At 48.6% G+C, this 27,848-nt stretch overlaps 15 protein-coding genes and 1 non-coding gene across 16 annotated transcripts; 7 read left to right on the forward strand and 9 right to left on the reverse strand.

Annotated features, from left to right (window-relative positions):
* Window positions 1-293: 293 nt before the first annotated feature.
* On the reverse strand, window positions 294-707 carry P174DRAFT_454991 (uncharacterized protein; the record flags this gene model as incomplete). The annotated part of the gene is made up of 2 exons (XM_024829281.1): window positions 457-707; window positions 294-371 (listed from the first exon to the last, which is right to left on the reverse strand). Exons 1-2 carry the CDS (start codon window positions 613-615, stop codon window positions 294-296), a joined length of 237 nt encoding a protein of 78 aa, XP_024677912.1. The 5' UTR covers window positions 616-707.
* Window positions 708-875: 168 nt separating this feature from the next.
* On the reverse strand, window positions 876-1,885 carry P174DRAFT_396943 (ankyrin repeat domain-containing protein; the record flags this gene model as incomplete). The annotated part of the gene is made up of 2 exons (XM_024823770.1): window positions 876-1,054; window positions 1,387-1,885. The coding sequence occupies 2 exons, from the start codon at window positions 1,883-1,885 to the stop codon at window positions 1,029-1,031; spliced, it is 525 nt and encodes a 174-aa protein (XP_024677913.1). The 3' UTR covers window positions 876-1,028.
* Window positions 885-956, reverse strand: P174DRAFT_t178. The gene has a single exon. It is a non-coding gene; the product is annotated as a tRNA-Ala (tRNA).
* A 762-nt stretch (window positions 1,886-2,647) lies between the features above and the next one.
* Window positions 2,648-3,522, reverse strand: P174DRAFT_507628 (uncharacterized protein; the record flags this gene model as incomplete). Its single annotated transcript, XM_024831389.1, has 2 exons — window positions 2,648-3,157; window positions 3,278-3,522. 2 exons carry the CDS (start codon window positions 3,520-3,522, stop codon window positions 2,908-2,910), a joined length of 495 nt encoding a protein of 164 aa, XP_024677914.1. The 3' UTR covers window positions 2,648-2,907.
* A 1,367-nt stretch (window positions 3,523-4,889) lies between these two features.
* P174DRAFT_378729 (RTA1 domain-containing protein) lies at window positions 4,890-5,785 on the reverse strand (the record flags this gene model as incomplete). The annotated part of the gene is made up of 2 exons (XM_024822855.1): window positions 4,890-5,554; window positions 5,617-5,785. 2 exons carry the CDS (start codon window positions 5,783-5,785, stop codon window positions 4,890-4,892), a joined length of 834 nt encoding a protein of 277 aa, XP_024677915.1.
* A 741-nt stretch (window positions 5,786-6,526) lies between these two features.
* Window positions 6,527-8,409, forward strand: P174DRAFT_435426 (uncharacterized protein; the record flags this gene model as incomplete). The annotated part of the gene is made up of 5 exons (XM_024825934.1): window positions 6,527-6,661; window positions 7,299-7,308; window positions 7,492-7,622; window positions 7,679-7,790; window positions 8,186-8,409. The coding sequence occupies 5 exons, from the start codon at window positions 6,527-6,529 to the stop codon at window positions 8,407-8,409; spliced, it is 612 nt and encodes a 203-aa protein (XP_024677916.1).
* A 353-nt stretch (window positions 8,410-8,762) lies between these two features.
* Window positions 8,763-8,939, reverse strand: P174DRAFT_378883 (uncharacterized protein; the record flags this gene model as incomplete). Its single annotated transcript, XM_024822872.1, has 1 exon — window positions 8,763-8,939. The coding sequence occupies one exon, from the start codon at window positions 8,937-8,939 to the stop codon at window positions 8,763-8,765; it is 177 nt and encodes a 58-aa protein (XP_024677917.1).
* Window positions 8,940-11,894: 2,955 nt separating this feature from the next.
* On the forward strand, window positions 11,895-13,813 carry P174DRAFT_445872 (putative integral membrane protein Pth11-like). The gene is made up of 6 exons (XM_024828437.1): window positions 11,895-12,588; window positions 12,639-12,675; window positions 12,723-12,790; window positions 12,844-13,217; window positions 13,275-13,345; window positions 13,402-13,813. Exons 1-6 carry the CDS (start codon window positions 12,391-12,393, stop codon window positions 13,641-13,643), a joined length of 990 nt encoding a protein of 329 aa, XP_024677918.1. The 5' UTR covers window positions 11,895-12,390; the 3' UTR covers window positions 13,644-13,813.
* Window positions 13,814-14,015: 202 nt separating this feature from the next.
* P174DRAFT_445873 (type 1 glutamine amidotransferase domain-containing protein) lies at window positions 14,016-15,200 on the forward strand. Its single transcript, XM_024828438.1, has 3 exons — window positions 14,016-14,549; window positions 14,600-14,829; window positions 14,858-15,200. Exons 1-3 carry the CDS (start codon window positions 14,193-14,195, stop codon window positions 14,949-14,951), a joined length of 681 nt encoding a protein of 226 aa, XP_024677919.1. The 5' UTR covers window positions 14,016-14,192; the 3' UTR covers window positions 14,952-15,200.
* Window positions 15,201-15,528: 328 nt separating this feature from the next.
* Window positions 15,529-16,943, forward strand: P174DRAFT_464459 (pepsin-like aspartic protease; the record flags this gene model as incomplete). The annotated part of the gene is made up of 4 exons (XM_024830392.1): window positions 15,529-16,172; window positions 16,223-16,541; window positions 16,588-16,666; window positions 16,714-16,943. 4 exons carry the CDS (start codon window positions 15,529-15,531, stop codon window positions 16,941-16,943), a joined length of 1,272 nt encoding a protein of 423 aa, XP_024677920.1.
* Window positions 16,826-19,094, reverse strand: P174DRAFT_454996 (putative MFS sugar transporte). Its single transcript, XM_024829282.1, has 8 exons — window positions 18,991-19,094; window positions 18,892-18,943; window positions 18,585-18,840; window positions 18,282-18,530; window positions 17,988-18,232; window positions 17,553-17,940; window positions 17,369-17,499; window positions 16,826-17,317 (listed from the first exon to the last, which is right to left on the reverse strand). Exons 1-8 carry the CDS (start codon window positions 19,060-19,062, stop codon window positions 17,112-17,114), a joined length of 1,599 nt encoding a protein of 532 aa, XP_024677921.1. The 5' UTR covers window positions 19,063-19,094; the 3' UTR covers window positions 16,826-17,111.
* Window positions 19,095-19,969: 875 nt separating this feature from the next.
* P174DRAFT_516003 (uncharacterized protein) lies at window positions 19,970-20,652 on the reverse strand. Its single transcript, XM_024832262.1, has one exon. The coding sequence runs from the start codon at window positions 20,509-20,511 to the stop codon at window positions 20,068-20,070; it is 444 nt and encodes a 147-aa protein (XP_024677922.1). The 5' UTR covers window positions 20,512-20,652; the 3' UTR covers window positions 19,970-20,067.
* A 628-nt stretch (window positions 20,653-21,280) lies between these two features.
* P174DRAFT_435432 (putative short-chain dehydrogenase/reductase family protein) lies at window positions 21,281-22,208 on the forward strand (the record flags this gene model as incomplete). Its single annotated transcript, XM_024825935.1, has 2 exons — window positions 21,281-21,870; window positions 21,929-22,208. 2 exons carry the CDS (start codon window positions 21,281-21,283, stop codon window positions 22,206-22,208), a joined length of 870 nt encoding a protein of 289 aa, XP_024677923.1.
* A 235-nt stretch (window positions 22,209-22,443) lies between these two features.
* P174DRAFT_378809 (uncharacterized protein) lies at window positions 22,444-23,338 on the reverse strand (the record flags this gene model as incomplete). The annotated part of the gene is made up of 2 exons (XM_024822865.1): window positions 22,444-23,143; window positions 23,199-23,338. 2 exons carry the CDS (start codon window positions 23,336-23,338, stop codon window positions 22,444-22,446), a joined length of 840 nt encoding a protein of 279 aa, XP_024677924.1.
* A 1,296-nt stretch (window positions 23,339-24,634) lies between these two features.
* On the forward strand, window positions 24,635-25,327 carry P174DRAFT_425257 (GNAT family N-acetyltransferase; the record flags this gene model as incomplete). The annotated part of the gene is made up of 1 exon (XM_024825271.1): window positions 24,635-25,327. One exon carries the CDS (start codon window positions 24,635-24,637, stop codon window positions 25,325-25,327), a length of 693 nt encoding a protein of 230 aa, XP_024677925.1.
* Window positions 25,328-25,875: 548 nt separating this feature from the next.
* Window positions 25,876-27,441, forward strand: P174DRAFT_445878 (ceramidase). Its single transcript, XM_024828439.1, has 6 exons — window positions 25,876-26,059; window positions 26,127-26,269; window positions 26,328-26,471; window positions 26,538-26,822; window positions 26,877-26,994; window positions 27,073-27,441. The coding sequence occupies exons 2-6, from the start codon at window positions 26,215-26,217 to the stop codon at window positions 27,236-27,238; spliced, it is 768 nt and encodes a 255-aa protein (XP_024677926.1). The 5' UTR covers window positions 25,876-26,059; window positions 26,127-26,214; the 3' UTR covers window positions 27,239-27,441.
* The last annotated feature ends 407 nt before the right edge of the window (window positions 27,442-27,848 follow it).

Raw genomic sequence — 27,848 nt, forward strand, 5'->3', positions numbered from 1 at the left:
ATGTACATACATCTTTGCATTCACAGCAAGATGGCTGAGCCAGCGACTGCAAGAAATACCAGCTAGCCGATTGATATGAGACCTGGGACCCAAGGTTGAACAGGTCGAGTCTTCAGCCATCTTCCATTGGCTTAAGGGTTGTGAAACCAAAAGTCCCCACTCATCAATTGCCGCTATTGCGAGTAGGGAGTCCGAGATCACCCACTTCTCCAGTTAAGTGCACTCAGGCTCTCACCTCATCTATCTCCAACAATCCAACATTATGTCCAAGAACACCAGATTGTAGGCGCCTCTCAGGCTTGATCCTCACGCTCCGCCTCCACTTTAGCCTTGAACTCGGCGATTTCCCGCTCGTCCAGGTTCGTAAGGGCCTCGATCACATCAGCATGCCGGTCTGCAGCGCTAATTTTTGCGTAAAATAATAAAGCCTTGGAAGTATTCCTCCGGTTCGTTCACCCTGCATGACAGGGCATCTTCCTTGATAACATCTAGCACATCTAGCACAGTCATATTATTTGACCCGCTGACGATCCCGTTTTCCACATCGCCATAGATATGGTAGCGTGCCTGTACAGCGCCGCCAAATCGGGCATCACTTATGGCGTCGATGTACATGCTCGTCCACGGCTCTATAAGCTTTGCTCCTCTGTCATCTCTAGCTTAGAAAGTGCCTTTGACTTCTACTAATTAACTACCACTAATTTGAGAATGGCAAGTTGGAAAAAAGTGCTTGTCGCACCTCAAATAAGAAGATCAAAAGTCGGAAAAAGAGAGGTTGAAAAAAAAGAGAAGACAGTAAGGGAAACTTTTGCTAAGAAGATCGGAACAGTGGTCCTTGGAAAAGGTAATTGTGGGTTAGGAGGGAGAAAGAGGAAGGCAAAAAATGGACTCGCGGGGAATCGAACCCCGGACCACCCCCATGCTAAGGGGGTATTATACCACTAAACCACAAGCCCAATTGTTGAAATACGACTGGCATTCTTTGCTATATGATCCAAACAAAGACGTAAGTCATCCATTTCGTGGCTTCACCAGATGTTCGCCCATATAGGTTCTGTATAAAAAAGAAAGAGGTAATAGGAAAAGTTTGCAACATATTTAAAGGGAGTTATCCTGCCAACAAGTCATGTAAGAAATGTATCACTGGACCAAGCGAAGCTGACAATGCGCTGCTCATACTATCCTAGTTTTGGATAGCTGAGAATTTTTCCTCCTCTTTAACACATTAGTGTCTTACGCAACCAAACAGATCATCACTATAATCAATTTCTCCATTGGCGCCATGAATGGTTCAATTGATTCTCAACACACGAGCGTTGTGCATCAAGAGCAAGTGGGTGAGCTCGGAGTTTTTTGATCGCATGGCGATCCGCAGTGCTGTAGCACCATCAAGCCCAGCAGCATCTGCACCATAATCAAGAAGCAGACGAGTCATAGCCACCAATTCATCTCTAACAACTTGCGGATATGGAACCACTAGGTGGCTGGGGTCTCGGGGCCTTAGGTAGCGCCCAGTGCTCTTTCCGAACCAGATGGCTTCACTTGGCTTCGCAGCCCGCGAGAGGGGTCCTATGCCATCGCAATCTACCATCTTCGGATCGGCCCCAGCTTGAAGGAGAATGTTGGCAGTGGGGTAATGATCATTGACCACTGCGCAATCTAGCGAGGTTGTGCCATCCCACCGGAAATTCACATCAGCACCTTCCGCCAACAGCAAGTGAATTAGCTCGTCGTTGCCATGGTGGGCAGCGACCCAGAGTGCGTGTCCGAGCTCTTGAAGCCGCTGAGCAGCGCCGAGAAGTTGTCGACGTTCAGCATCCCTCAGAAGGAGCTTAACAACCTCTGCATGGCCACGACGCACCGCGGCAACCAGAGCTGGGTCCATTTTACGGGTCTTCCAGGGGTTCACCCCTCTCTGCAGAAAAAATTGCAATATCGGGATATGACCGTGCCATATGGCTCGATTCAGCGGTAACTCGTAATCTTCCTCCTTTAACCTCTCGCTCATGCCACCTCGGTCCAAAAGGAGCTCGACAATATGTACGTGACCGTACCATATGGCAGTTATGAGCGGATGGTGAGTAAGTGTGTGTGTTTGCTCGGGACACCATCTCGAGGGTGCATAAAGATCAACCTCTGCGTTCAGTAGGCTAATGAGGGTATTTGCATACCCTCCCTGGGCTGCCCAGTGCAGAGCAGGAACTTTCGGGTGCTCGTGGTATTTGTATAAGAAGGGATTGAGCAGGGAGTAGAGATGGCGGGTGGTTCGAGCCAAGGCATTGATCGCGCCCTCTGAATGTAGCTCCTTGGCTATCGCAAGAATGATCTCGTTGGGCAAATCAGAGAGTGAGAATGGCATGGTGTTGTTCAAGAGGTTGAACTACCTAGTAAAGTGTCTGGCTTTGCCTGACTCAGAGAAATCGACGCTAGGGGCTGAGTGAACCTGAGATGTCAGATCTTGTCCCAGTTCATACTAGCTACCTAAGGTACCTAGTACTCTGTGTCTAACGCCCCGGCCCCCACGGTCCCCACCAGCCCAAATACAGTCCGCCTCACCTATTTCCCACTACACCATCTACCCTGCCATGGTCAGCTTTCTCCTTCCCCGGCAACCAAATTTGCCAGGTTCAGCCTCGTCTCGCCCCTCCCGTAAAAATCCAAGCCTTGGCGATTCCGCGTCTGCGCCAGAGCGAAATGTGGTATGGACTGTCCTGAGTGATGTATTCCGCAGGCATCGCTAGCTATTGAAGCACATCTATCCTACTATTGCCGGGGCCGCATTGATCCACTCGACGGGGATTATGGTTATTAAATGATAAACTACTGGATCCCTTACTCCAAGACATCACAGAACGTTACAAATGCAAAACCGGGCTGTACCATGCAGGTAGCCCTTCATTAATACGCTTAAATCAAAGCAACCGCACCAATCGCCGCCCCAGCAACAGCTATTAGGGAGCCATCCAGCATGTGCCCCTTGTTATTTGTCGGGCTTGACGGCGCGGCAGTGCCGCTCGTGCTAGACGTGCCGTTGCCATGAGTCGTGGAGTTCGACGATTGACTCGGGGCAAAGTGGTTGAAGGCGTGGTGCTGTTTCCAGTAGCGACTTGTGTCGCTGTACTCATGGTCGTCGTAGGGGAAGGAGTGCATTTGCCAGCTGCAGCGGTGTGGGTTCTTGATTTAGCAGAGCTCACGGTGACAGGAGTTGAGGTCGCAGAATCTGACGGCGTTCAGCAAGAGAGATATGAAGTTGTGGGAACATATGTGCCTGTGTAACCCGGCGCATCCAGGGACGTTGGTCTTTGGAGGAGCGTGGCCGCCCGCACAGTCAAGTGGGTCACGGATTTCGCCTGCGTTTGGGTCGAACCAGTGGACGATGCCATCGTCGCTGGTGGTGAAGCTGAGGGTGGAACAGCCGGCGATGACGACGTTTGCTAGCACCAGCAGCGATGCCACAGTGGAAAGGGAGCCCTTGACCGTTTTGTTTTGGTTGCATGCTGTGTACTCTGTATAGGAACACATTAAAAACAACCTGCAGAAGCGATTGATATTCTTGATCGTCGAAAACTACGCAAGGGGAGTCAGAGACGCTCCACAACTTATATCCAGTAAAAAAGTCTTGCAACGTTAGGCGAGTCAATAAAAGATCTCGACAATGAGGGGAAATTGCAGGGTAGTATCACAGAAAATTAGGCAGTCTTACCGCAACCGCAGTCAGGGGCTAGCCAATAGCGCGGCGATTACTGGTTATAAATAGTCGAACTAGTTCAAAAGCCGGATACATAAGATTTGTGACGCTCTAGCATAGCCCTGTCAAGCCTTTGGAATTTGACACAACAAGCCCATGCGGCCACCTGCTGACTCGCTGAGCTGCACTTGATTGAGTGCCTTCATTTCTTAACTATCGGCCCCAGCACCCTGAGATATGCTTGACACAAGGTAAGATTGGGTATATTCCCCAAAACCACTGTGAGTTGCTACGACAATGAATCGAATGGAGGTTAAGCGACCTCCCAATTATGCGCCGAAATTTATCTCCATAGCAGGACGATGAGCGTATGATGTGCTTTCAGGCCCTAAATTCGACCCGGTATTGATGGCTATACATTTTGACAAGTAAGCCCACCCAGGAGGCCATAGATCTGAGTCCTGCAAGGTGCGACCAGACCTAACGAGACTGGGTAGGAGTCGGTCAGTTAGCCGATGGCAATCATTGCCGTGTTCAACTTGCATACCACAGCTGACGCCACAACTCTAAATGGCGCCATGGCGCCTACGTACGGCAGTGATAGAGAACCTCGTCCATTCTCTGGGCCATCCTGTCCGCTCATTTCTAGTTCTCAAATTCAGGCTCCTATGTGCTTTTTACAGTATACTATCAGATGCTCCAGGCTGGACCCGCGTATGCACTGACCAAGTGTGGACCTACCAGTAGACCCGCGAGCCATCGACCATCGAGTCAATAGTTATTGCAGAGCCTAACCTGATGGAGATGGGAAAGATATATTACAGTTTTTCTAGAACATCCCCTCACCCAAGAGAATCTGTTTCCATTTTGAAATGATCTGCCTAGGTCTCAGGAAGAGCAGATCCACCTACCTTACGGCGATTCTCATACATTACATTAAACTATCAGTTTTTGAAATCTTTGCGGCTTTTTAGGGATTTTGTGCCTTTTAATGTACTTCTATATCTTATTCTTCGCAGATCGGCATGCAAACTTACTTATGGAAATTGACGCAGTAAGCAGATATTGATAAGACAGCAACGCCTGAATAACTCTACCAAAATTCTATCTAAGACTCTCCGAAATCGCACAGAACAGGGCCAGCCTGCGCCGGTTGAGGAGTTAGACTTCGAAGAAAATGACTAGAAGACGACAGAGGAAATCAGGGCTTCGGATCCATGGCGCAAAGACCGACACTTTCCAGCGATTGAAGGGAGGTGTTAATGTCTCCGGGATAATTGTACGCGAACACGACCATCACAATCCACATCAGGGCTGCATCAAACACATACAAAGTCCACTCGTGTTTCAATAGGTAACCGTCGTTGCCCATAACGAATTCAGCGACGCGGAAAACTGACCGAATCATGACGAGGAGACCCACGACGTGCAGAGTACGCAAGTGAGATTTCCAGGGGATATCAACAGAGGTAGACAGGCCTCTCGGGTGCCGCCGCATTCGAGTCTGGAAGACGATCGCTGTGATAAGGAAAAAGCCGAACATGATGACCTGAATGAGGAGGCCACCGACGACAATCTTGTTTCCTAGATCGGCTAGAGAGCTCTGGACCATCATCCCTGAAGCTCCTCCTTGCACCACGAAAGACAACACATCCCCGGTAACAAACACCTTTGTGAGCCAGTTGATGCGGATAAGCGAGTATTGTTCTCCTCTGACGGCGCGGATGACACGACCCAGGACCATGTAGATCGTTGCGGCAAATAGCGCAGGTCCCAGTAAGATGAATACGCTTTGGATGCAGTACGGCATCATTTTGCCGGTCTTGTCGTGGGCGGATGCTCGTGCGCAGTAGCCGACGAATTCAACTGCGAGAGTTAGATTAGGATGGCGTGACTGGGATAACATAATCATAACTGATAGTACTTACAGAAACCTCCGAGGGCGAAACAAATGCAGAAGTAGGTCTTCATTCGCCATATCTTCCAGACGTGGTAGAGAGTAGCGGCCAAGAAGAGAAGGGCGAATATCACTGCAGCGGCCTTAGAGGGAACGTAGTGCCAAAGATAGTAGCCTTTGTATGATTGTAGTTCGGTCATTGTATATCTCTGAACTGGGTTCTTGATGGGTTGAGTAATGCTCCTTCGGAGGCTATGCACCAGTAAATCGTATAGGGAATCGATGAGAATCCAGTCAAGAAGGGTGTAACTTCATAAATATGGCTGGCAAAGACCTTCTAATAGGTTTAATACTGAAAAGCAAATCGTTATGCCGTGAAGGATGATTTCGTCCATCTTATACTAGCTCCGTGATATGCCCGCTTATACGCGTATCCTGTCCCAAGGTAGGCAGCAGTGGGACTCTGGCGACCTCAATGGAATATGACTACTGAGTCTTCTTGACGCTGCATGTGGAGTTCGTCGTCTGTATTTACCGTCTGCGGAACTAGCTTATTGTTCTCGGGTAATCTTTCAATCTTATGTGGAGTTGAAGTAACTCGATTCTAGCAGCAAATGAAATTATGTACCGGACACCGAGCGAGCCGCCAGAACATGATTTGGCCTCAGTTGAAAGATTATATCTCACCCCAATGCAAGTGGAACCAAGCAGTATCCATACATCATAACTTAGTTGTGCGCTAGGGCAGCTGGTTCTCAAGTGCTTACCTGTTGGCAGTTATGGCCCTGTTGTGCGTGCTCATTATCTTATTGTTGAAGTATAAATAGCCTTTGTGCCTGGAAAAGGCTTCAAATCTCGGCCCAAATATCCAACATGATACTACAGAGCGGGTATTTTGGCTTTGTCGTTGGGATTGGTCGAAAAAGGCCACTATTCAGGCCATGGATACCATACCCATATATTATTCAACTGACGAATCTGGTACTACTACCCTAGGCTACGTATGGAAACAATCCGCCATTGATTGTCAGGGACCATCGAGAAGGCTAGGCCCTAATAAGTTACCTTATGACAGAGTAAGCCCACTAAATTTCCAAGTCGTTTCAAATCTGAAGTAGGCAGTCCACCCCTGGAGTTGGACAGTTAGTCACGCCAGAAAAGAAACCCAACAAGGTAGATAAACGCTAGCTTTCTGGATTTTACTTCTTTATTTTGTTGCTGAAAGGTTAGGGACGGATATAATCACTCCACTCTTACAAGTATTGCCAGGGACTTGTTGAAATTCGGAAAATTCGGAGTCCACTGTGGTCCGTCAGTGACCCGTTCCATATATGAGGTATTAGACGTCAGTAGGAGTGGAGTTGAGATCCTTGACGCCGCAGCGAAGCCGAAACCACTTGAGGCATCCTGTTGTTCAGGTGGCTCTTAACAAGAGCTTCCAAAAGACACTCCTGTCCAAATGGGCATCTTATGTTTTGTTTCTTCTTTGTTGAATATATTTCATAATCCCACATTTGAGGATTGAAATTTTCCCTTCTTTCACTCAGTTTTCTACCAGCCTGTGGGGCCAGCAGCGACTCACCACTTTCTCCCATCCCCTGTCCACGATAAGATTCCTCCTCCGCCCCACGAATGGGGAACCGAACATGCGAGTGCTATGGACTGCAATACTGGCCCTCTTGGGTTAACTTGCATGGACGCAACAATTTGCAGGGGCTTCCAGGTATGTTGATCATCCGGGGCTAAGCGGTACATGTAAAAGGCGTTGGCCACAGATTTCACTTGTCGCCTTTTGTTCCCATTATGGTTTCTAAAGTAAGCCAATCCTCAATTGAGCAATTCACTTGTCCCAGTCACTGTTTGGCACCAGGGATTCCGTGCTGGAATGTTAACTCTACGTTGTCAGACCTCGGTGATTTCCTAGACCACCCAACTGTCACCGCTTCCGCCACAGCAGGAACTGGAGCCACAGGTGTCATGCCGACTACAACTAATATTACAGATGGGAGTAGTCCAAAATGTACCCCATGGTCTATGGTAAGTATCGACATAATCTCCTTTCGTGCTACTTGCTAAGAACGTATGAATTCTAGCATCTAAATCCCACAAGGACTCGTGACCCTGGCTACTTATACACCCATCCGCCACTGCTACCAACTGCCCCGGGCACGATTCCGGGATGCTACCTGTACGACACCCCGGCAAGTATACCGAGCTCTGCCGTTATTTTGCCAACCAATACGGGATCTCAACCGACAACTCTTCGCCTGGAACCCGAGCCTCGATAAAAGCACCAGCACTTGCACTTTGTCACCGAGCAACAGTACGAGAATACTACAGGTGAGTTTTAAACAAAGGAGACTAGATCAGGAGACCCCGAGTCTAATAGAAATAGCACCCTCAGACAACATCACGGCCTACTGTTATCCGGAAATGAACGCCACAGAGGCCGGCACAGCCCCGAACTGCGACTGCTTCAGCTAGGTCATGTTGGATGACGCCTATAATGGTAGGATACGCCGCAAATCACCCAATCTCATCGACTTGCAAAAGTGTTACAGTTATTACATTGGACTCCGTTGCTCTTACCTTCTGAACAGACTACGGACGTGATGATTTTGCCTCAGTCTACGAGATTACTATGTCTGAGCTCCTTGCATGGAACTCTTGGCTTATGAGGGATCGTGATACAGCGCTTTATGCCAATATAGAGGAAAGCGTAACCCGCGCCATATATATGGGGACGAGCACCGCTAGCCCTGCATCAATCACCCTGCCCGAAACCAGAGCTCACACTACAGCCTATCAAGCCAAATTTGATTGAGTTCGAATATATGTGTGGCTTGAGCCCCTCTGTTTGGGGCCTTCTTTCAGAGGATTCGATAATGGATAAAGCCAGTATGATAGTGCGCTTGAACAATCCCAGTGTCATACCGCTCGAGTCGCAGCAAGCTCGCATTTCAGAGAGTTACTGTCGAAAGTAACCCGGACCTCAATACTCTCAGACAGGCCTCGCTTCGCAGAATCACCAGCTTCGAATTATTTGTGCCATCCCGTCTTTCTCACTTTCGTAGCCCCAACCTGCATTGAAGAATACCAAGTCTATACCGTTCGTATCCACCCTCTGTCGTAGTCACCGTAGGGGACTTGGACATTGCCCATCAATCAAAAACCTCGTCACTGAGACACGGTCCTCCGACTCATCTGGTTCAGCACTCGAATATGTTCCTCCTTTAGCGCCTTGAACTCGGCATCTAGTTGATTGTGCCACGGATATAGGACGAAGACTTGGAACGCGAGCGCCGAGGACGCGACGGCGAAGTTGACAAGGGAGATTCCGCGTGTGATGATCATGTTCTGCTAACTGGTGATCAGACTTGAGTCGAATAGATGCGAGTATATCTGGCATGGATGAGATACTTACAGCAGAACGAGGTCACAGAAACCGGTAAGCTTCATGATTGTGCGTAAGGGTCGATGAATAAGAAGAGGAAGGAAGAATTTATAATCCGGGTGAATGGGGGACATCCGGGTCCGCCACTTTCACGTGTGGATGTCATATCCCCACTGTTTGTGGATAAACTTGGTAGCTCTGAGGATGCCTGCCACAGCCCGACGGCTAGTACTTATCCGAGGCGAAGAAGCAGGCCGGCTTTTTCGTGGCTATACTTGAGAGTTATGCGTTCAACAGGCTGCTGACTGTTTTGTCCTTCGGTCCTTGGACTTGTTTTCAAAGATGTAACGTGGACCACGCTGCTCACCCGTCTACACGATGTAAATATGTGCATGTATTTACTGCCCGCTCTGTTAGACCCAAAGTAGCTACCTGTCACGACCAGGAATGTTGCGGAACCCTTCACTATGGTGGAGCCCGGAGATGGTTCGTATCTGTCGGATCCGACAGCTGAAGGTCTATGATTGGTCAACCAGTAGCGTCTTTGGTAAGGTAGTCGGCCTCTGGGAGGTCGGGGAACGAAAATGCGCCGTCCCCCATAGTTTCGTTTATTTGAGCTGTTTGATTGTTGAACTTTCCGGCCGTAGGGAGATAGTCTTGATTTAAGGCCTTGCTACCCATCAAAACGTGCGGTGTCTGGGTTTGGGTAAGGATGCCATTCTATCCTGTTGTCCGCGCCTTAAAGGAATATATATATCCCTGACAAAGCAATAATGACCCCAAAGCTCATTGATGTATATTTCCGAAATTCCTTCGTCCAACCCTGAAGGTATCCTCTTTGCTTTGATATTATAAGGGTTAGGAGACCTTCTGATCAGTTATGCCTTGAAACGTGTTGACGGAGCACTGATACTAGAACTTGATGATAGCATTAATCACTACAACACGGCCCTTCGAGGGCAGCTAGCTTACCAAAAAATCAACCATCGAGTACTAACTAGTCATCTTTCGGATATTTTTCTCTAGAACACTTACGCTCATATCGTGGGAAAATGGGAGCAGCATAGATGAAGGCCGATTGAGTCTTGACTTCCTGGATGAGGCAACTGTCTGAAAGTCTTCATTACCTAAGGATTTGCAAAGCTGAAGACCCCGAACGATGTTGAGCAAGGATTTGGGGAATTCCATCTTTCAACCGCTTCGTATTTCGGACTCGAACTTAGCTGCTTATGCTATGCGAAACCGCAATGGACGGATTGTGCTACCACGCAGCTGAAGAAAAAGCAAACCCCAGTTTTGCTTCAAGCGTCTCCAGTAATGGTCGCCTTCCCTCTAAGCAGGAAAGTCGGGGCATTGTTGGCATCTCAACTGCATAATAAACATAGAGATAGAATGCCACAATTACTTTTTTCTGTTTGATTGGAGGCGGGATACGCAAGACGTCAAATGTCGTCACATTGCTTCATATTTATAAATGTAACTGATTGAAAAAGGTCCAAGCATTCATTATTCTTTACGCTAATGCATGGGATAAGTCTGCCAAGTAAACAGCCACGGTCATCCCTGCATGTCTAAATGAAGCATCCATGTGAATCAAGCCTGGATCAAATAGTGGTTCTAAGATCCTGGACATGACGTGGTGCAGCATTACATTGACCAGCTGTATTCAAAACAGGACCGCATATATCACCATTTTGCAGGAGGAATTGTCCATAGTTTACAACTAATAGTTAGTCAATGAGCCCTGTCTCTTCAGAACAGCGTGTTCTGTCATGACCTTGAGAGAGACGCACTTCGGATCACATACCTCTCGTGCATCTTCATTGAAGTTGAGGAGAAATGGCCGCATTGTGGCCCGCATGGATAGAAATTGTAATGTAGAGTTTGAGTTTTGGACAACAGATACTGGATCTAGTTTACTCTGCATGCAGCGAGTCCTTTGCCGAGCCTAGATTTCAGTAGCCTCCCAACTATCTACTCGTTGTTCAAGAGTTAGTCCACTCAGCATCGAGTCGACAAATCAACATTCAGAAGACACATTCATCTTGTCAGGAAATAATCAGACCTCATTCGCTCGCTGATGACTGAATCTGGATTCCGCGTCATCTACATGTAGACTCCTGAGGAACAGCCATGTGTCACATGTGCAAGCAGCCAAACCCCGTCGTCGTGTGGTTCACTCTTCTGCAAACGCCTCGAGAACATTCAGCCAAAGATGATTGCAGAAACGTCGAGCATTCTACCATTTCGGACAACTCCCGAGCTATTTACTACTTATTTAGATAACTATTATTGGGAAGAACAACCTACAGGCACCAATTGATATGGTGGCTGACCATAGAATCAAAATGAGCAACACAAACAAAGAACTGGGAAGTGTTCCATCGCAATGGGTAAGAGAAAGGAACGCAGGGGCAGGTTTTCTAGAATAATAGAAAATTATTGACAAGCAAGGGAGGTTGGTCGGCTTGATCGTCCGTTAAGAAATCGAGTATGACCTGTCAAGTTTGACTTTCCCCAGCATGTAGACCTTAACTTTAGCATTATGGCAAGAAAAGAACTTAGATATTCAGCTTTTGGAAAGTGCGAGATTAGTCGCCTAAGTGAACAGACAAAGAATTTCTTGTAAGCTTAGCAAACATTGACTGAGCGAGCTGGCGGTGTATCCAGAATAGATAAGTGGACGGAATAGGACGTGAAGTATGATGTATCACATTCGACAAATGATTGATCCACCCACGGCATTTGAACCTTGCTTCAACCTTATCGGAGAAGGCTCTGGCCTCCTTGATTTGTTCAGACAAGGCTGTGAGGTCCAGCAAGGGCAAGCCGGTAGAAAGAATTAAATTGCTCAGATTGGCAGGGATTTCGATCCACTTTCGGGCAAACACACGAACACTTGCATCATTTAGTACCTGTCAACCATGACACGCATCGATAAAGAACTTCTCTATTTATGCTTTGCGCTCGGTCGTTCGATTCTCGTAGTGATCAACATCAGATCATTTCCCCCAAGTTATTGCCAGAGTTCCTAACCCCTCCAGATTGCGAAGACGCCGCAATTCTGGTGCCAGATCGGCCACCCGCAAACTCGGTGAACAGGTCTATGGGACAAACATAATGCTAGCGTGTCAATAATGTGATGTGTGAGCGACCGAATATTGAAACTTTCGGGCCCTGCAAAGCTTGATAGAGAAAGAGGAAGAATGTGACCGATCTGGCAGCGATGACTGCCGAGTATCTATCTGTCCAGGGAAACATTTAATATGCAGCACCGTTGCCATCGTCGAGATGGCTCTGGTGATTTCAAATAGTTGCAGCCACCTTGCTCGTTCTTCAACGGTTCATTCATTCTAATCCTCGTTTCTTTCCTTTAACGCTTTTGCAGAACCTTCGCACAGACTGCCCGCCATGTCACTCGATCAGGTCTCCGGCAATGGCACTCAAGGCGACTTTGAGCATCCAAATCAGAATCTGCGCCGATCTATTATCATTGCGCTGTACTTCGCCTTCATTCTGTCCACAGCTGCAGTTGTTTTGCGCCTGGTGGCGAGAAAGATCAATGGAACGAGGTTGTACCTCGATGATTATCTGATTCTCGTGGCCTTGGTATGAACGTTTATCCTAGAAATTGCCACCACATGCTGACTATCGCCAAGTTGTTCAAATACGGATGCTCAATAGGAGTGACCATTCGTAAGTTGTCCGCGCTCTTCTGCGAGTTCGAATACTGACAATCGCAGTCCTGTTCAATGGCTTAGGATCGCATATAGACATGATTCCCGAGAAGAACCTGGAGGCTTACTACCAGGTACATACGGGATTCGAGTTTGCACAAGGAAAAGTGCTGACATTACCTGGCAGATCGGATGGTCCAACTCGTTCGTGTACACCGGATGTATCCTCTTCATCAAGCTCTCGATTCTTGCCTTATACAAACGGCTCTTCTCCGTTCCTCGCATGATTATCGTCGCCAATGCCATCGCGGCGTTTGTCATCCTCTGGGCTCTAGGTATATTCCTGGTCGGTGCCTTGATGTGTTTGCCGGTCCAGAAGTTCTGGAAGCCTTCGATCGAGGGATCGTGCATCGACTCGGCCAGTTTCTATTACGGACAGCAGATTCCGAATATTTTGACGGACCTGATCATTCTCATTATGCCATTGAAGATTGTTTGGGCTCTACCGATCTCAAAGACGCAGAGACTTTTGCTTTCCGGGGTCTTCATGGTCGGAGGACTGTACGTTGCGTGTTCATGTTCAAACGTCTTGTTCCTCGGTCACTAACCGCACACCAGGACATTGATCTTCGATATTGTACGATTGGTGGCTATGATCGAGTTCACGAAAGCTGGGCCCGATATCACCTGTGAGTAGTAATCTGTCCGCTGTCTTGCTCTTACATCTAACCATTAATCTCCGCAGACAACCAAATCCCCGTTGTTGTCTGGACGTGCATCGAAGCGGCAGTAGGCATCACTGCTGCGTGTCTTCCCAACCTGAAGCCTCTATTCAAAGTCACCCACCGTCAATTCTGGTCTCGGATCGGATCGCAGTCCAAGGAGGAGAATTTCAGAAGATCCCACGGGCTGTCGGATGCCACCACTCTTTACGCTTATGCCACTCAGACTCAGTACAGTCATCACACTGAATGCACCAAAGCATAGTCTTTAGTGTTCCTGTCTCTGTCTTTTTTTCGTCTTTCCCTTGCGGTTTATTTCATTGCCGAGAAAAGCCGTACTCACCTTTCGTTCACTTCCCTTCTCTTCATTGATATATACTTTTCCAATCATCATCATGTACAAACTATACCAAATGGCTGTTTGATAAATACAGTTGAATTTCAAATATTATACGTTAGAGAACACAGAAGACCCATCGATTTGAAGGGTGTGAGGCCCACCGCAGGATATCCGGCATGCCGATACCAGCTCCGGCTACAAACCAAATTCAGTCTGATACCTAACAAGGTATATCTGAGGACCCTCCGTTACGCTTTTTATATGAACTGGTTGCGCTAATATAACTCTCTCACCTTCGTCATATTATGACCTATTCATGAAAACATGCATATCAGTCCTATCCATGTTCCACGGCCTACGTCATCTCGATGTCACCTCTGGCAGTTCCTATATATGCCAGTGGACAGCATCAAACCTTGACCTTACTCTATCTCAATCAATACTGCACTGAATCAACTCCATAATCAGATCACCATGACCGGAAAAAAGATCCTCATCATCCTCAGCGACGCCAAATCCTTCCCCCTGAAGAAAACCTCCGGCTCCGATGCCGGCAAAACAGTCGAACACCCATCCGGTTTCTTCCTCATGGAACTCGCCAAACCCCTCCAGAAAATCCTCGACGCCGGCTACGAAGTAACCTTCGCCTCGCCCAATGGCCTAGAACCCGTCCCGGACCCGCTCAGCGAATCCCTCCTCGCCTTCGCAGGCAACTTCTACGAACGCCGGCGCGAGAATGAGCTCATCGACCGCATGAAGCGCGAGAACGGGTTCAGTCGCCCCAGACCGCTCGGCACCATTAGCGACGCGGAGCTGGATTCCTTCGTGGGGGTGTTCATTCCCGGGGACATGCGCCGCTCTCGGATCTAGGCGGCGATAAGGAGGTGGGTCGGGTGTTGCGGCATTTCCACGCGAAGAAAAAGCCCACCGCGTCGCTTTGTCATGGTCCGATTGCGCTTCTGAGTACGAAGCAGGCGGGGGATGGGTCGTTTATCTATAAGGGGTATAGGATCACGTGCTGGAGTGATGCGGAGGAGAAGGTCATGGAGACGATGTTGGGTGGGGAGATCAAGAAGGTGGAGTCGTCTCTGCGTAATGAGGGGCTGAGATGGTTGAAGGGCCGGGGAGAAGGTTGGGAGTATCACTGTTGACCGTGAGTTAGTGACGGGAGGGAATCCTCAGGCGGCGAATGCGTTAGGGGATCAGTTTTTGAAGATGCTCAGTGTTCATTGAGTGTGTGTACGTGTACGTCCCGGCCGGCAGGGTCGAGTCTTTTCAATTCGATGCCGAAACCGTGGTAGCCCCTAGCTTCGAATATCTTGGAAGCAGACATTCATCGGAATGTGGCCCTCCTGCCTTCTATTTTGGTCTCTTTCTTTTATCTTGTCCGTACTTATCTTATCATCTGCTTATCGATAAGCCATTTTCGGTGGCCAAACATGTTTCCGCTTTTGGCGTTACAACAATGATTTTACATCTTAGAGTCGATTCTGCATACATCTACATCGTATAGTTACTGGATTAGATGATATCTTAAGGTAAAATTGATAACTACAGTTTGAAGATATATTGTGCCTGCTTTAAATCATGAAGGCTGTATATCTCTGTGCTTGGCTGACGGACGGAACGAATGCGGAAGAATGCTGCTGTCAACGTGGCAGGTCATGCAAGATATTGCGACCAACCACTTCGTTATCGAGCTCTTTAAGTATATCCAATCCAAACTTTCCAGTTGTTGAGAGAGGAGAGAAAATATGCAACCTGCTGTTCGATTTCCTGAAGACCAAGTTTGGTATCGAAGACAGTCACAATGCATCTCTCGACAAGCAGCGTTCTTCTATACCTGATCGCCTCGGCATCGTGTACAGCAGCGTCTCCTCTATATATGCAGCGTTCCCGAAGATCAGCCCTCACCACAAGCACTTGGAAACCATCCGCATTCAAAAGCCCAACGACCGACAGGGTCAAAACACCACATGTCCTTGAACTCACCAAGATCAACAACAAAGGCAACGCCCGCAGCGCAGTCGAGCTCAACAGCCAAGTTAGAACCGGGTCCACAAATCTAGTTTCCTTCGCCGAAGTAGGCGGGTTTGCAACATCTATCACAATCGGCAACCAGACATTCGAGGTAGTCATCGACACAGGGTCCAGCGATTTATGGGTCGTCCGAGAAGGGTTCATATGCATCAACCCTGAGAGTAGGAGGGAGGTGCCGCAGTGGGAGTGTGAGTTCGGGCCGGCATACGCACCTAATACAACCTTCCATGAAATCGTCGGCGAGTTTGTGGACATCAAGTACGCAGACCGGGAGATCCTCTCCGGCGTCATCGGTACCGAGAACGTAACATTAGCCGGCATCACGGTCAACCAGACTTTCGGAGTAATGGATTACGCGGGTTGGTATGGCGACGGTGTCACGTCGGGGTTGATGGGTCTCGCGTATTCTTCTCTGTGGGTTAATCAGTCTCATTGCTATGATTGCCAACTGACGGTGGGTCCAGCGCGAACGCCTACACGACGGATTACAAGCAGCCAAGCCTCTACAACCCCATTTTCGCGACCATGTACGAGCAGGGCCTCATCGACCCTGTCTTCAGCATCGTTATGAACCGCAATGCATCCAATGGCACAGCAGCCGGTTACCTGACTCTAGGTGGATTGCCGCCTACTGACATCAAAGGGAATTTCAGTACTACGCCTATCCTGGTTACAAACATCAAGGGCTATCGGAGGGATTATGATTTCTACACTGTCAATATTGATGGAGTGGCGCTAGGCAACAAGAGCTTGCCGGAGGCTGGTGGCAACATTCAATACCTCGTAAGGATGTACCGTTCGTGGACTCGGGCCCGACTAACAATCACAGGTTGACTCTGGAACAACACTGAACTACTACCCAAACTCGGTAGCGGACGCTATCAATGCGGCATTTATTCCCCAGCGGTGTACAATGATTACGATGGGACATATGTGGTGGATTGTAACGCGACAGCGCCAGTCCACGGTGTCACCATCGCGGGTTCGACTTTCTACATCAATTCAACGGATATGATATTACCAGGTGGGACGGATAACTCGGGAAACAAAATCTGCATTAGCGGGATCAACGCCGGGGGAGATGTCCGTCAGGGTATATTTGTCCTAGGAGGCACTTTTTTGAGGAATGTGGTGGCAGTATTCGATGTCGGGGCTGCAGAAATGCGGTTTGCGGCGAGTGCATAATCCTTGGAAGAACCGCATATATAGATATCGACTGTTTATAATCAATTTAGTATAATATACTGTTCACATATTATACTGTTCAACAAGGTCCCATGTATGGTCTGATGAGACTTCCGTTATAGTTGTCGCTTCATCTCGGGAACGAACAGGGATATATGAATCTGGTAATTATCCCACATGCTGCACAGTAGCTGAGCCAATCTTAATCTCATCCCCCGTCGACTGCCTCTGCTTCATCTGTCGCTGTAGTTCTTCATCCTCGTGCTGGATATACTTCAATGGCCGGCCGGTTGAGATGGCATCCGGGTCCCCCGTTACAATCAGCGGCGGGTTGGAACGGTAGTATGCGTCGAGGTCCTCCAGAGTTCGGTTTGCTGGAGACCGTCAGCATATTGTAATTGAATTATCTCGCGAATTACACTCACCGGTCTCCGGGTACAGATAGTAGATAACTGGAAGAGAAACCGCGTTGGTGATTGTCCATACAATCCAGAATTTCCACCCGATGTTCTGTATCCCGATAGGTGTGATTTCGACAATGACGAAGTTTGTAATCCTGCATACTGTAAATACAGAGACATATTGACCACAAAAAGGATATGGACATACCAGTTCGTTGCAGACGAGACAGCCGCACCCTTCGTCCGCATAGGAAGAGAATTGATCTCAGTCGGATACAGCCAAGGAACACCCAGCATGCCGATTCCAAACGCAATGTAATACAGAAAGAAAAATACCACTGAAGCGGTACCATACTTTGGGTCATTCTCCGCAAATCGAAGGAGAATAGTGATAATCAGGAAACATGCAAACTGGCCAAAGGTCGACATCAGCATAAGTCCCCTTCGACCAAACCGCTCCACCATGATGACTGCTACACAGGCAAACACGAAGTAGGATGTCGCGTTGCAGGCGCTGAGGAGGCGTGACATGCTGTTTGACAGGCCGACAGAGTTGATGAGCACCAGAGGGAGGTAGTAGGACATGATGTTAATCCCTTGTACATATTAGCCAGTATTCATCATTTTGGAAGGAGATTCATACCCTGAAATTGCTGGAGAGCCTGCGTTCCCGCACCAAGAAGGATCCGCCGCAGTGTCTTGGTGTCATTTGTTCTTTGACGGCGTAGCAGTAGATCAGTCCAGGAGACGGCGTTTTCACGCTCGTAGTTGATACTGTATTCGATTTCGTTGTACTGAGTTATGATGTACGGATCATCGGCTGGTTTGGCCTCGATGCGGGAGATGACATCTAGGGCTTGCTCATTGTGCCCGTGCGAGAGAAGCCATCTAACATGCATTAGCAGTGGATCGTCCATGTGGATTCGCAACAGCCAACCTTGGGGACTCAGGAAGCCATGGTACAGTCGCGTAGAGGATGAAGATGAAGAAGAATTGCAGTGCGATGGGCAGCCTCCATGCGAGCGCACCACCTTTGAACGAAAGCCCGTAGTTGATCCAGTTGACTAGCGCAAAGCCAGAGACATTCAGCGCCATTTCCAGAATGACCAGCTTTCCTCTCCATTTGACGGTGGCAGTCTCGGTTTGCCATACGGGCGCTGTGGACGTGTTGATTCCGTTGCCAACACTACAGATGTCAGCGCTGTGCCATTATATGAAGGTCGAATAATGGTCTACTCACCCCAGAATAACTCGTCCTACGAACATCTGCGCTAAGCTATAGGAACTGGCTTGGAGGATGGTGCCGACTGCCATTATGGTTGTTCCCAGGAGAATGGACTTCTTCCGACCGAGCCTTTCCGACACGATGAATGCTAGAATCGAGCCAAGAAAGCAGCCCACGTCGTAAATGGCCGTAACAGTCGACAGGGTTTTCGTCTTGGTTGGCCCGACAAGATCATGGACGACTAGGAAGTCCTCTGTGACGACGACCCCGCCTAAGTAGACTAATTAGCCCATTGGTAGTATGGACTGACTCGTGTACATACTAAACACTCCCTGGTCATAGCCGAACAATGTCATGTCCGTAGCACAGGCAATCTGCTTAAGTCTTAGTATTGAATGGATTTCAAATTCTGGGTACTCACCGTGATCCAGAGGGTGAGACATCCTCCAGTGAGCCCAAAGTAGGGCTTCTTTTCGTGCTTTGGAGTTAACATATTTCGCTGCGTTGAGCTGCGGGAGAGGATACTTGGTAACCTTGATGATCATGTCGGTAAATGGATATGGCACTCATATATACCACCACAGCAAGGACAAAGAGAAGCGATCTGCACGACCAAGACCCACAGTGCAGGTTTCGCAGTGTGAATTTGGGGTAACATCCTCTGTCAGCATCTTAGCCGAACATGGACATGGTAACATGGTGTCCCGAAGCCTCTGTTATTAAGAGAACTGCTCTGAAATGACATGATGAATTACAGATCAATACTGCGGGAGAATCACCATTTACGGAGGACTATAAGTAGCGACAATGTTTAGAATCATATCAGGTCATCCATGGTGGAATCCAGCACGAAATGTATTAATCTTTAGGTGAGCTTCTTGCCTCTAGCCGAATTGCGTAACAGTCTTTTATATGACTTGCCCAGGTGACACTGCCGGCGCTGATCAAGCCTTTCATAAGGATTCTAACAACGCTTTGGTTACCATTAACTCTAACTCAAATACCTTGAGGTAGGCCAATATGATCACTCATAGATAGCCCCTCAATCAAGTGAATGCCACATTCCTGGCCTTCGGAATAAGCCCGACATGCGGGGAACCCCAGAATTCCCTTCTCCAGCTTTCCCGCCAGGGATCGCCCTGGTGTTGCCGGATCCGGAAGGTGAAACGACAGATCCGGATCACACTTTAGCCTGAATTCCATACCCAACGGAGTACAACGCTGGCTGGTAGTCGGAATAACTCCAATTGTCCGCTGAGAGGATGGCGTCATGTGAAATATGTGATGTACTGAGATCTCAGGTAGCTTACGCGGGTGGGTTGATGATGCTCCTTGAAAGGTTATTGGACGATTGACAGGTTTTCCTGAAGTTATATTTGGAACTGATTGAACCTCTTACCGTACAAAGCAATGATATCAACGGATTCAATCACTAATAACCCACTATGCCACATACCAGCCATCTCACATTTGAAGAAACCCGCTCTAGGCCTCGAGATTACTCAAATCCCAACACCATCCCATCAAACCTCCCCAACTCCCACCCAAGCATCACAGCACCCACAAAATCCGTAACTCCCAGCGCCAAAAACTCCCAAAAGCCCTCCTCACTCATGCGGCGCGCGCGTAAGAGGAGATTCACACCTAAAGCAGTGGAGACAAACAGTCGAATCGGCACAGTGACGTGCAGCCACTGATTTTCCTCAATGGGCATGTACGAGCTCAGGAAATACGGTAGCTGTAGGGCACATGCTACGACACCGAGGAGGGCATTGGTGTCCGCGATTCGACGGGTAGAAGGGGCTGGCACGAAGACTTCGTGTCCAGTGAGGTGTTTCAAGGGCGAGGTGCGAAACAGCGAGACGTAGAGGCCGAGCCCTAGAACCGTGGTGCTTGTAACCAGCACATGGCGTGGGGGGTTGACTGGGCGGAAAGTGAACATTGATTATGATGATTGCAAAGACGGCTGCAGTTATCAGGTTTTCTGCGCAAGATGGTCGTCGGAGGTGTTGAGCGAGGTTGTCGTGTGTTATAAGCAGATTTTACTGGGTGAGTCAAAATCGAATACGAGCATCGATCGGGGTGATTAGTTTAACTTTGTCACTTGATGCGACGCACTTCCGCAACGTCCCGAACAGTCCTAGCTGTACATCTCACCAGGATATGACCGACAGAGGCATGCTTCTGAAACAGTACCGTTAAACAAGATCTCCATAGGGAGCGAGGTATTCGGTGAAATCGACGGTTCAACGTACTGCACAGCCGGCGGAAGGGACTATGCTAATGAAGAGAGGTAGTCTCATGCAGCTCTGATTCATGACCATATTTATATTTCTGCTCTCTCGCAGGTAACAGTCTTATGCAGTTATCTGATCTTCACAGATACAAGCCTTCGCATATACAAAGGCGCCAGAAATGGCCATGGCGCCAAGACCTTCCCGATTAGGAAGCCAGTCTCCTATTGGTTGGATTGCCAGTTGAGGATACTGAGGTAGGCAATGTCAATTCAACATGACAAATTGACTCGGATTTAGACCAAAACTACGCTCGTAGCAATGTCGTTGAGTCCGTAAACGCCGATGGTATGTACCCAGATAACTCAGGGACACAGTTATAAAATCCAGCCCTGGCCTCGTGCAGAGATGGGAGTAAACAACAACTTTCATTCACATTCTGACTGTCATCAATTATCAATACCAGATCAACATATCATGGCTTCTGTAGCAGCTCAAACTCAACGGCGGAATCTCCCTCTTCTAGCTACCACTGAAACCTGCTCTGGTGGTACCTACATCGTGACTGGCGCCAACACGGGCCTAGGGTTCGAGGCAGCCAAGCACCTGGTCAGGCTCGAGGCTGCAAAAGTCATCCTCGCCGTACGTAACATCGGCGCGGGTGAGAAGGCTAAGAGGGATATCGAAGAGTCAACGGGAAAGATTGGTGTTGCTGAGGTCTGGCTGCTCGATCTGGCAAGCTATGACTCTGTCAAGGCATTTGCACGGAAGGCGACTACAGAGCTTGATAGGATTGACGCTGTGATCGAAAATGCGGCTGTTGCAGTCTCAGAGCGCGTCCTCGCTGAAGGTCACAGCTTGTCTGTCACTGTCAATGTGCTCAGCACGTTCCTTCTTGCTGTGCTTATCTTGCCCAAGATGAGGGAAAGTGGGGAGCGATATGGAATTGTACCCCATCTCACCCTCGTGACCAGTCGGGTTGGATTCGATGCTAAAGATCTCTGGGACAAGATCAAGGATGATCCGGTGAAGAAGATGGATGGAGATGACATTCCACCGATGCGAACGTAAGTCTTCAGCAGACGCATATAAGCTTCTTTAGCTGGTGCTGAAGTCATGAATTAGATATCCACTTTCCAAGGTCTTGACAACCATGGCATTACGTTATCTTGCAACTCTGATACCGGTGGATCGCACCGGAGTTGTGTTGAATCTGGTCTGTCCGGGACTTTGCAAGACTGACCTGAGCCGCAACGCACCAGCACCATTTCGGGAGGACCTCGCCAAGCGCCACGCAGAATATGGACGGACTGCTGAGGATGGCAGTCGCACGCTTCTTCACGGGGCTGTGGCCGGAAAGGAGAGCCATGGGTGCTTGCTTCATTCCTGTGAAATTGGAGAGTAAGTCGAGTATTCCCTCACGACCGGGCATGGCTGGTGCTGACAGAGACGTGCGTCCAGGAATGTAGTGCCAAGTTGGGTGACAGACGACGAAGGAAAGAAATGGCAACAACATAGCTGGGAAACTATTGCCGAAGTGTTGGAATCCATTGAGCCTGGGTGTGTAGAAAGGAGCTTGAAATGAGGAACACGCCTGCAAGGCGGCTGTACTTGAAATTTGAAGTTCAGTTTGTCGGCAATTAGTTTATGTTAGATTGATGCCAGAGGGTCTTCCCAGCAGTATCGTGAACTGCGTTGACCCAGGGATATTTCGCAAGTATGTCCTGGACTTGTTCCCACGTTTTCAATTTCAGAGTATCGATAGTCTCCTTTGATTTCGTAATCCACGTAGGATGAGCCCCCAGCTGGGGTGATGACGCTGCTCCAATACAAAGTATCCACAGTAAGATTTCCTGGGCATCTAGTGTATCATCTGCAAGATCTTGAGCAGCATTGGCAAGTAAGTTAGAGAGAAGAGCATTATGAGCAATACGATGATCTAGTCCCGACAAGAATGTAACCAGAAATGCAGTGAGACCTAGATGGATTGCGTTCTCAATCGGGCACTTGGGACGACACCCACAGAGGGTGTACATATTCCCCAAACGATAGCCAAGGACGAGCAGGTCACTGTGAAAAGCGCAGGAATTCAGCTTGGGACCCACTCCGTTTGTTGCGTCATTGAGCATTGAAGCAACGGATATCACTTCAATGAAAATATCTTGAATATCGCGGCGCAGTCTTCCTAGCAAAGGAGACCGATAGAATTTGCTGCAACCCGCATGATTCTGTCGCTCGAGGTCCCCGTAGAGTTTATTTATTATCCGGTTTTCCTTGATGGCGTCCTCCAGGCTAAATAGTGTCGATGAACCCAGCTGCAGAGCATACTCGAGATCAACACTACAATGGTCAGCATGGTCGGCAGATGTGCAGTGCCATCCGCTGAAGGGCGTACCGCAGCATTTTTTGAACAAGTATATGATGGCTCTTCGATACCTGCAACAGCCCGCCTTGTAGCTCGACCATTCTTCGTAAAGCTTGAACATGGACAAATCCTCGTTGATATTGGTTCAGATGGCGCTCGTAATGAGCCATGCTTACTATAACTGCCATGGTCGTATCGCTGATCGCTTCCTGGCGGGATAGTCGTTGGTTAATCAAACGAAACGTGAGGGATATGTGACTCATGGCTTGCAGGATACCCTCTTGCCTGGTGACGAGGTTGTTGAGGCACAGGATGGAGGTTGCCACGGCGCAATGAAAGCCTGCCGAGAAGTGAGCCTGAGTTATTACCATGTGGTGTCATCATTCGACCTTCTGAACTTACAAGCTTGATCGATAAAGATATACCGCACAAACATCGACGAGGCCAGATTGGTAGAGTCAATGGCTTTGCTTAGTTGAGGTGCGTATCGCGTGGCGCATAGGAACCCAACGACTGCATGTTGAAAAAAAAAGGTCAGCAGCAGAGGCTATGGCAACATTGAGTGAAGGAGATAGTCATACCTCTTTTCACAAGCGCCTTCGATTCCCCAAACAGTGGCACTGGAAAGACCAGTCCATCGTCTATCGGCCGTTCAATCCGAGAACTTTCTTTCACCGGACCAAGCCCCTTAGTTATTATGCCGGGAAGACCAAATGAAGATACAGTCGTCGTTGACACGTGCTTTCTCGAGATCGCACGGTTGCTTTGCCTTTATTCTTTCCCGTGGCCGCATGGCGACGGATCTGCTTTCGAGCGGCTTGATCGACGCTAAGTTTGTTGTCAATAAACTCAAAGAACATCTTGATCGTCTAGGATACAATATAGCAATACAGAGTACTTCAGGCAATGAAGAAGGATTGGTAAGAGGTCGAATGATGATTTGGTGATTTTTTATCCTGGTGAGATTGAGCTGTCGGAGTTAACGGAGCTAATCACCAGAGGCGTGTCCTTTTAAAGCTTACGCACGACTCCTGAAATTTCGTTTGTTTTGTCGTCCAGAAAGTCACAGGGCTTGTCTTAAATTGATGCTGCCTCAGAGAAAACTGGAGTGAGGATGACTCTGAGTCTGGGAGTACACCTCGCCCTCGATATCTCTAGCTTCCTTGTTGCGCCGGCTGCTGAGTAGCCTCGGCGACATGACTGCAACTAACGGTCTACCAAGTCCCCAGTTGGTCTCTTTGAACTTATATGTGAGATTCGTGACGGATGGGTTGAGTTGAATCCATGTGATGCCGAATGCGCCAGCGTTGATAATGTCCGATCGCCAGCTAGGATAATCGGACCTCGTATGGCCCGTCTCTAATGCAACCTTGTTCCGACCTTATGACTCATACGAAGTATATAAGTTATAAGCACCTCCTTACCGAATGAAGCAAAACTCCTGCTATTTGGAGCCCATTGCAACAATGAGTAACATCGTCCTTATCCCCCAGGCCTTTCCCACATCAAAAGAACGGGACAAAATCGTCGTCCTGTACAAACATCTCCGCTTAGCAGGCCTCAAGCAAGACCCAAAGGCCTTTTCGGCAACCTACGAGACTGAAGCGGAGTTTCCGTACGAAAAGTGGCTGGCCCGGATTCAAAATCCACAGGCAAGGACCTTTATCGCCCTGGACGAGGGTGAAACCGTTCCTTCATCGGGCGATGCGTTGACGGCCCTTTTGTCGAGGGAATGGCTGGGAACTGTGACCATCGTAGGACCGAAACTTGTGTTCAGCAGTGAAATTGATCTCAACGCGCCGTGGAGGGTCTTTACAGAAGGTGATCGGTATACGACGCCACAAGCGGATGACAGAAACGCCGTCGCCGTGTTTATGATCGCTGGCATGTTTGTGCTTCCAGCGTCAAGAGGAAGGGGTAATGGTCGTCGACTTGTTGAAGAGGCGGCCAGATATACCCGAGGCGCTTCTCCAGCTACAGAGCGAACTCTACTAGTCCTACTGGTTGAAGCAGACAACGAAGCTGCAATGAAACTCTACGAACGATGCGGGTTTCAGAAGTGCAACGAGGAAGTGGTGTTTGGTGGACAACAGACAGTCGGGATGATACTAGACATTGAAAGTAATGCAATTGAGTGCGAATCGAGCCCCGATGTTTAAAACATGGACCATACTTAAGCAAGACTGAAGTCCGTCAACCGGTTGAAGGAGCGTATGTTTATTCCACCGGCCAACCGCCTGGAGTAAATGCATTGCAACTTCTGAACATTACAATTTGCCATCGGACCCTATTGAGATCGGCACCCTGCCGAACGCAAATATTCATTATCGTTGGATTATGTTTGTGAGCACATCTGACCCAGTCCTGAAACGGACGGTGCCTATGGAAGCTCGCCAGTTATAGGCGCACCGGATTCTTGCAAGCTTCAATCATTCTAACAATCTATTCCGTTCTATTCAATTTGCATTAGAGCAATGACGACATTATTGAACAGCATTCCTACCGCAAAAGCGACCGGAATATGCTTGTCTCTAACGCAACTGAGATGGCGCAGGCGGAGATTGAGAGGAAGGGAGACTACGTCAGATCGTTTTGAGACACATGGCGATTCATTTGTTTTGCTACCCTTGCCTCTGATTCTACATTAACTGCGGTCATCATTTGGTTCCGGTGTCTGACCTGCTTTCGTCCCCTGTAAGCCCTTGTGGATTATTGTGGTTGCCTGTCCACCGCCCCTCCTTCGCTCTTTTTTGTGTTTGTTTCCCTCGCCTCCATGACATTTGTTGCTTTTATCTTCCTGTACAACAATTACCCTAAACTTTATCAGCGGCAAATATGATCTCAGGTGACTCAGAGACCCCTTTCTGGGGCCCGATTACTGCAAATTCCAAGTCAGTACTCAGCCTCCTCTGCCGATAGCTTTCCTGCAAGTAATGTCAGCTAACTAGTATCAAACAGCTTTTGCGAGGAGGTAGCCATGGAGCACAGCACTTGTATATCAATTTCTATCGCACAGCTGATTGTTTTCTTGATGGCTTAGGACTACATGGTTACCAGATACGCTGCGGAGTTCATCAACACCTTGACCAACGTAGTATACAGTAAGCCCTTTCTTCAGTTTTGAGTGAAATGAGAATCCCACTGAAAAAACACGTCCAGTAATCTACGCCATCTATGGGTTCTATCAGCTGCGGCAGAAACTAAATGCTGGTTTTCTTCGCGCCGTACCCTACTTCGGTTTAATGGCAGTGGGGATTTGTTCGGCTCTATTCCACATCAGCCTCAAGTACCACACCCAGATGTGTAGGTTTCCACTATCGATCCCTTGTTCTACTCTGATTACCTTTCCCTGCTCACTCTATCCATCAGTGGACGACCTCTCCATGATGTTCACAACAACCCCCGTGCTCCACCGCGTCATGACCGCCAATGCTAGCCCAAGGGTCACGATCATTGTGGGCATGGTCCTGGGGTCAACCCTTCTCGCCCTAGTAATTTACCACGTAAAGACAGATGAGCTACTTCTACACTCTCTGTTCTTCGTTGGCTCCGTAACCGCCATCGGGATTTATACCATGCGAATGATCAACACTCGCACACGGGCGGGCTCTGAGGCTCGAAGGCAGATCTGGGGCATGGTTCGATTTGCCGCTGGTAATATACTCACCTCAGTCCGATATTAAAACTCCTGCTAACTTTATCGCGAAGTTATATTCAACCTGGGTTACTGGCTCTGGCTGGTTGATGGGTGGATGTGCTCGTACCTGAAGAGCATCAGGCAGACGGTGGGTCTTCCCTGGGCCTTCTTATTAGAGCTTCATGGGTGGTATGTACCAGTCTTCCTTTTGTTCTGCGGCCTGCCCTATTTTCTTTTGGATGATGTAATTGATACCGGAATCGGCAGGTGGCACATATGCACGGGAGTTGGCGCCTATATCTTCATCGCGGTGATTGATCATCTTGTATCAGGGGACGATCACAGAGATATCCCCGGATCCCTGGCCTGGCCTGCACCGTGGGCCGCTCGGTCGGTCTTCGCGGGAAAAGGATCGGATAAGAAACAGGCATGAGCATATAACTATAGACCACTAGCCGCAGCGAGCGTAGGGTATTTCCTTGTCTCTCTGTTCTCCGTCAGGCTATGTGCATTGATCATTGTTGGGACAGCTTAATGGTATATTTAGAGACATGCCAGGATACACCTTCAAGGGACATATACCTCAAGAAGTATCTAGTCGATTAGCGCTGAGTCCGTACCTCTCTCATTTAGTGCCTGCATTCCATGTTCATGGTAGACCAGCCGTGTTGGTTGATATTGCTATCTTGCTTTGGAGTGTCATGGGGCTATAGAGGCAGGTGTACGTGGTATAAATGTGGCCAACAAGGCGACACAAAGAATGTATCTGTTGTTGGACTCTCCACAGCCATTAACATGCACTAAATGATGCCACTATCTGCTAATCTAGCATCCTGTACTACCAGTCGAATCTCGTATTGCTCACACGATGGATTTGGGGGGGGGCCGAATCATCTAAAGATTATGCCCTATCGAGTTCCTGCATAAAGAGTGCACACCAGGTGTCTTGGCTGAGGCCGAGCTCAGCCAATATCACAGTGGACATTATCGGCTAAACCGATCGGGTCTGAATATTGGTAAGCTTGCAAGCCCCTTGTCTTGTG

The sequence above is a fragment of the Aspergillus novofumigatus genome (assembly GCF_002847465.1).
Source record: "Aspergillus novofumigatus IBT 16806 chromosome Unknown P174scaffold_10, whole genome shotgun sequence".
Taxonomy (NCBI): Eukaryota; Fungi; Ascomycota; class Eurotiomycetes; order Eurotiales; family Aspergillaceae; genus Aspergillus; species Aspergillus novofumigatus.

Coding starts and splice junctions, on each gene's coding strand:
- P174DRAFT_445872 (XM_024828437.1), top strand. CDS start 12,391: ATGTCACTCGATCAGGTCTCCGGCAATGGCACTCAAGGCGACTTTGAG. Junction 12,791..12,843: donor ACCTGGAGGCTTACTACCAG/GTACATACGGGA, acceptor ATTACCTGGCAG/ATCGGATGGTCCAACTCGTT. Junction 13,346..13,401: donor AGCTGGGCCCGATATCACCT/GTGAGTAGTAAT, acceptor TAATCTCCGCAG/ACAACCAAATCCCCGTTGTT.
- P174DRAFT_445873 (XM_024828438.1), top strand. CDS start 14,193: ATGACCGGAAAAAAGATCCTCATCATCCTCAGCGACGCCAAATCCTTC. Junction 14,550..14,599: donor AGCTGGATTCCTTCGTGGGG/GTGTTCATTCCC, acceptor GGCGGCGATAAG/GAGGTGGGTCGGGTGTTGCG. Junction 14,830..14,857: donor CGTAATGAGGGGCTGAGATG/GTTGAAGGGCCG, acceptor GAAGGTTGGGAG/TATCACTGTTGACCGTGAGT.
- P174DRAFT_454996 (XM_024829282.1), bottom strand. CDS start 19,062: ATGTTAACTCCAAAGCACGAAAAGAAGCCCTACTTTGGGCTCACTGGA. Junction 18,233..18,281: donor TGGCTTCCTGAGTCCCCAAG/GTTGGCTGTTGC, acceptor AATGCATGTTAG/ATGGCTTCTCTCGCACGGGC. Junction 17,941..17,987: donor GGCTCTCCAGCAATTTCAGG/GTATGAATCTCC, acceptor AATATGTACAAG/GGATTAACATCATGTCCTAC.
- P174DRAFT_516003 (XM_024832262.1), bottom strand. CDS start 20,511: ATGTTCACTTTCCGCCCAGTCAACCCCCCACGCCATGTGCTGGTTACA.
- P174DRAFT_445878 (XM_024828439.1), top strand. CDS start 26,215: ATGGTTACCAGATACGCTGCGGAGTTCATCAACACCTTGACCAACGTA. Junction 26,823..26,876: donor CATGGTTCGATTTGCCGCTG/GTAATATACTCA, acceptor TTTATCGCGAAG/TTATATTCAACCTGGGTTAC. Junction 26,995..27,072: donor TTATTAGAGCTTCATGGGTG/GTATGTACCAGT, acceptor CGGAATCGGCAG/GTGGCACATATGCACGGGAG.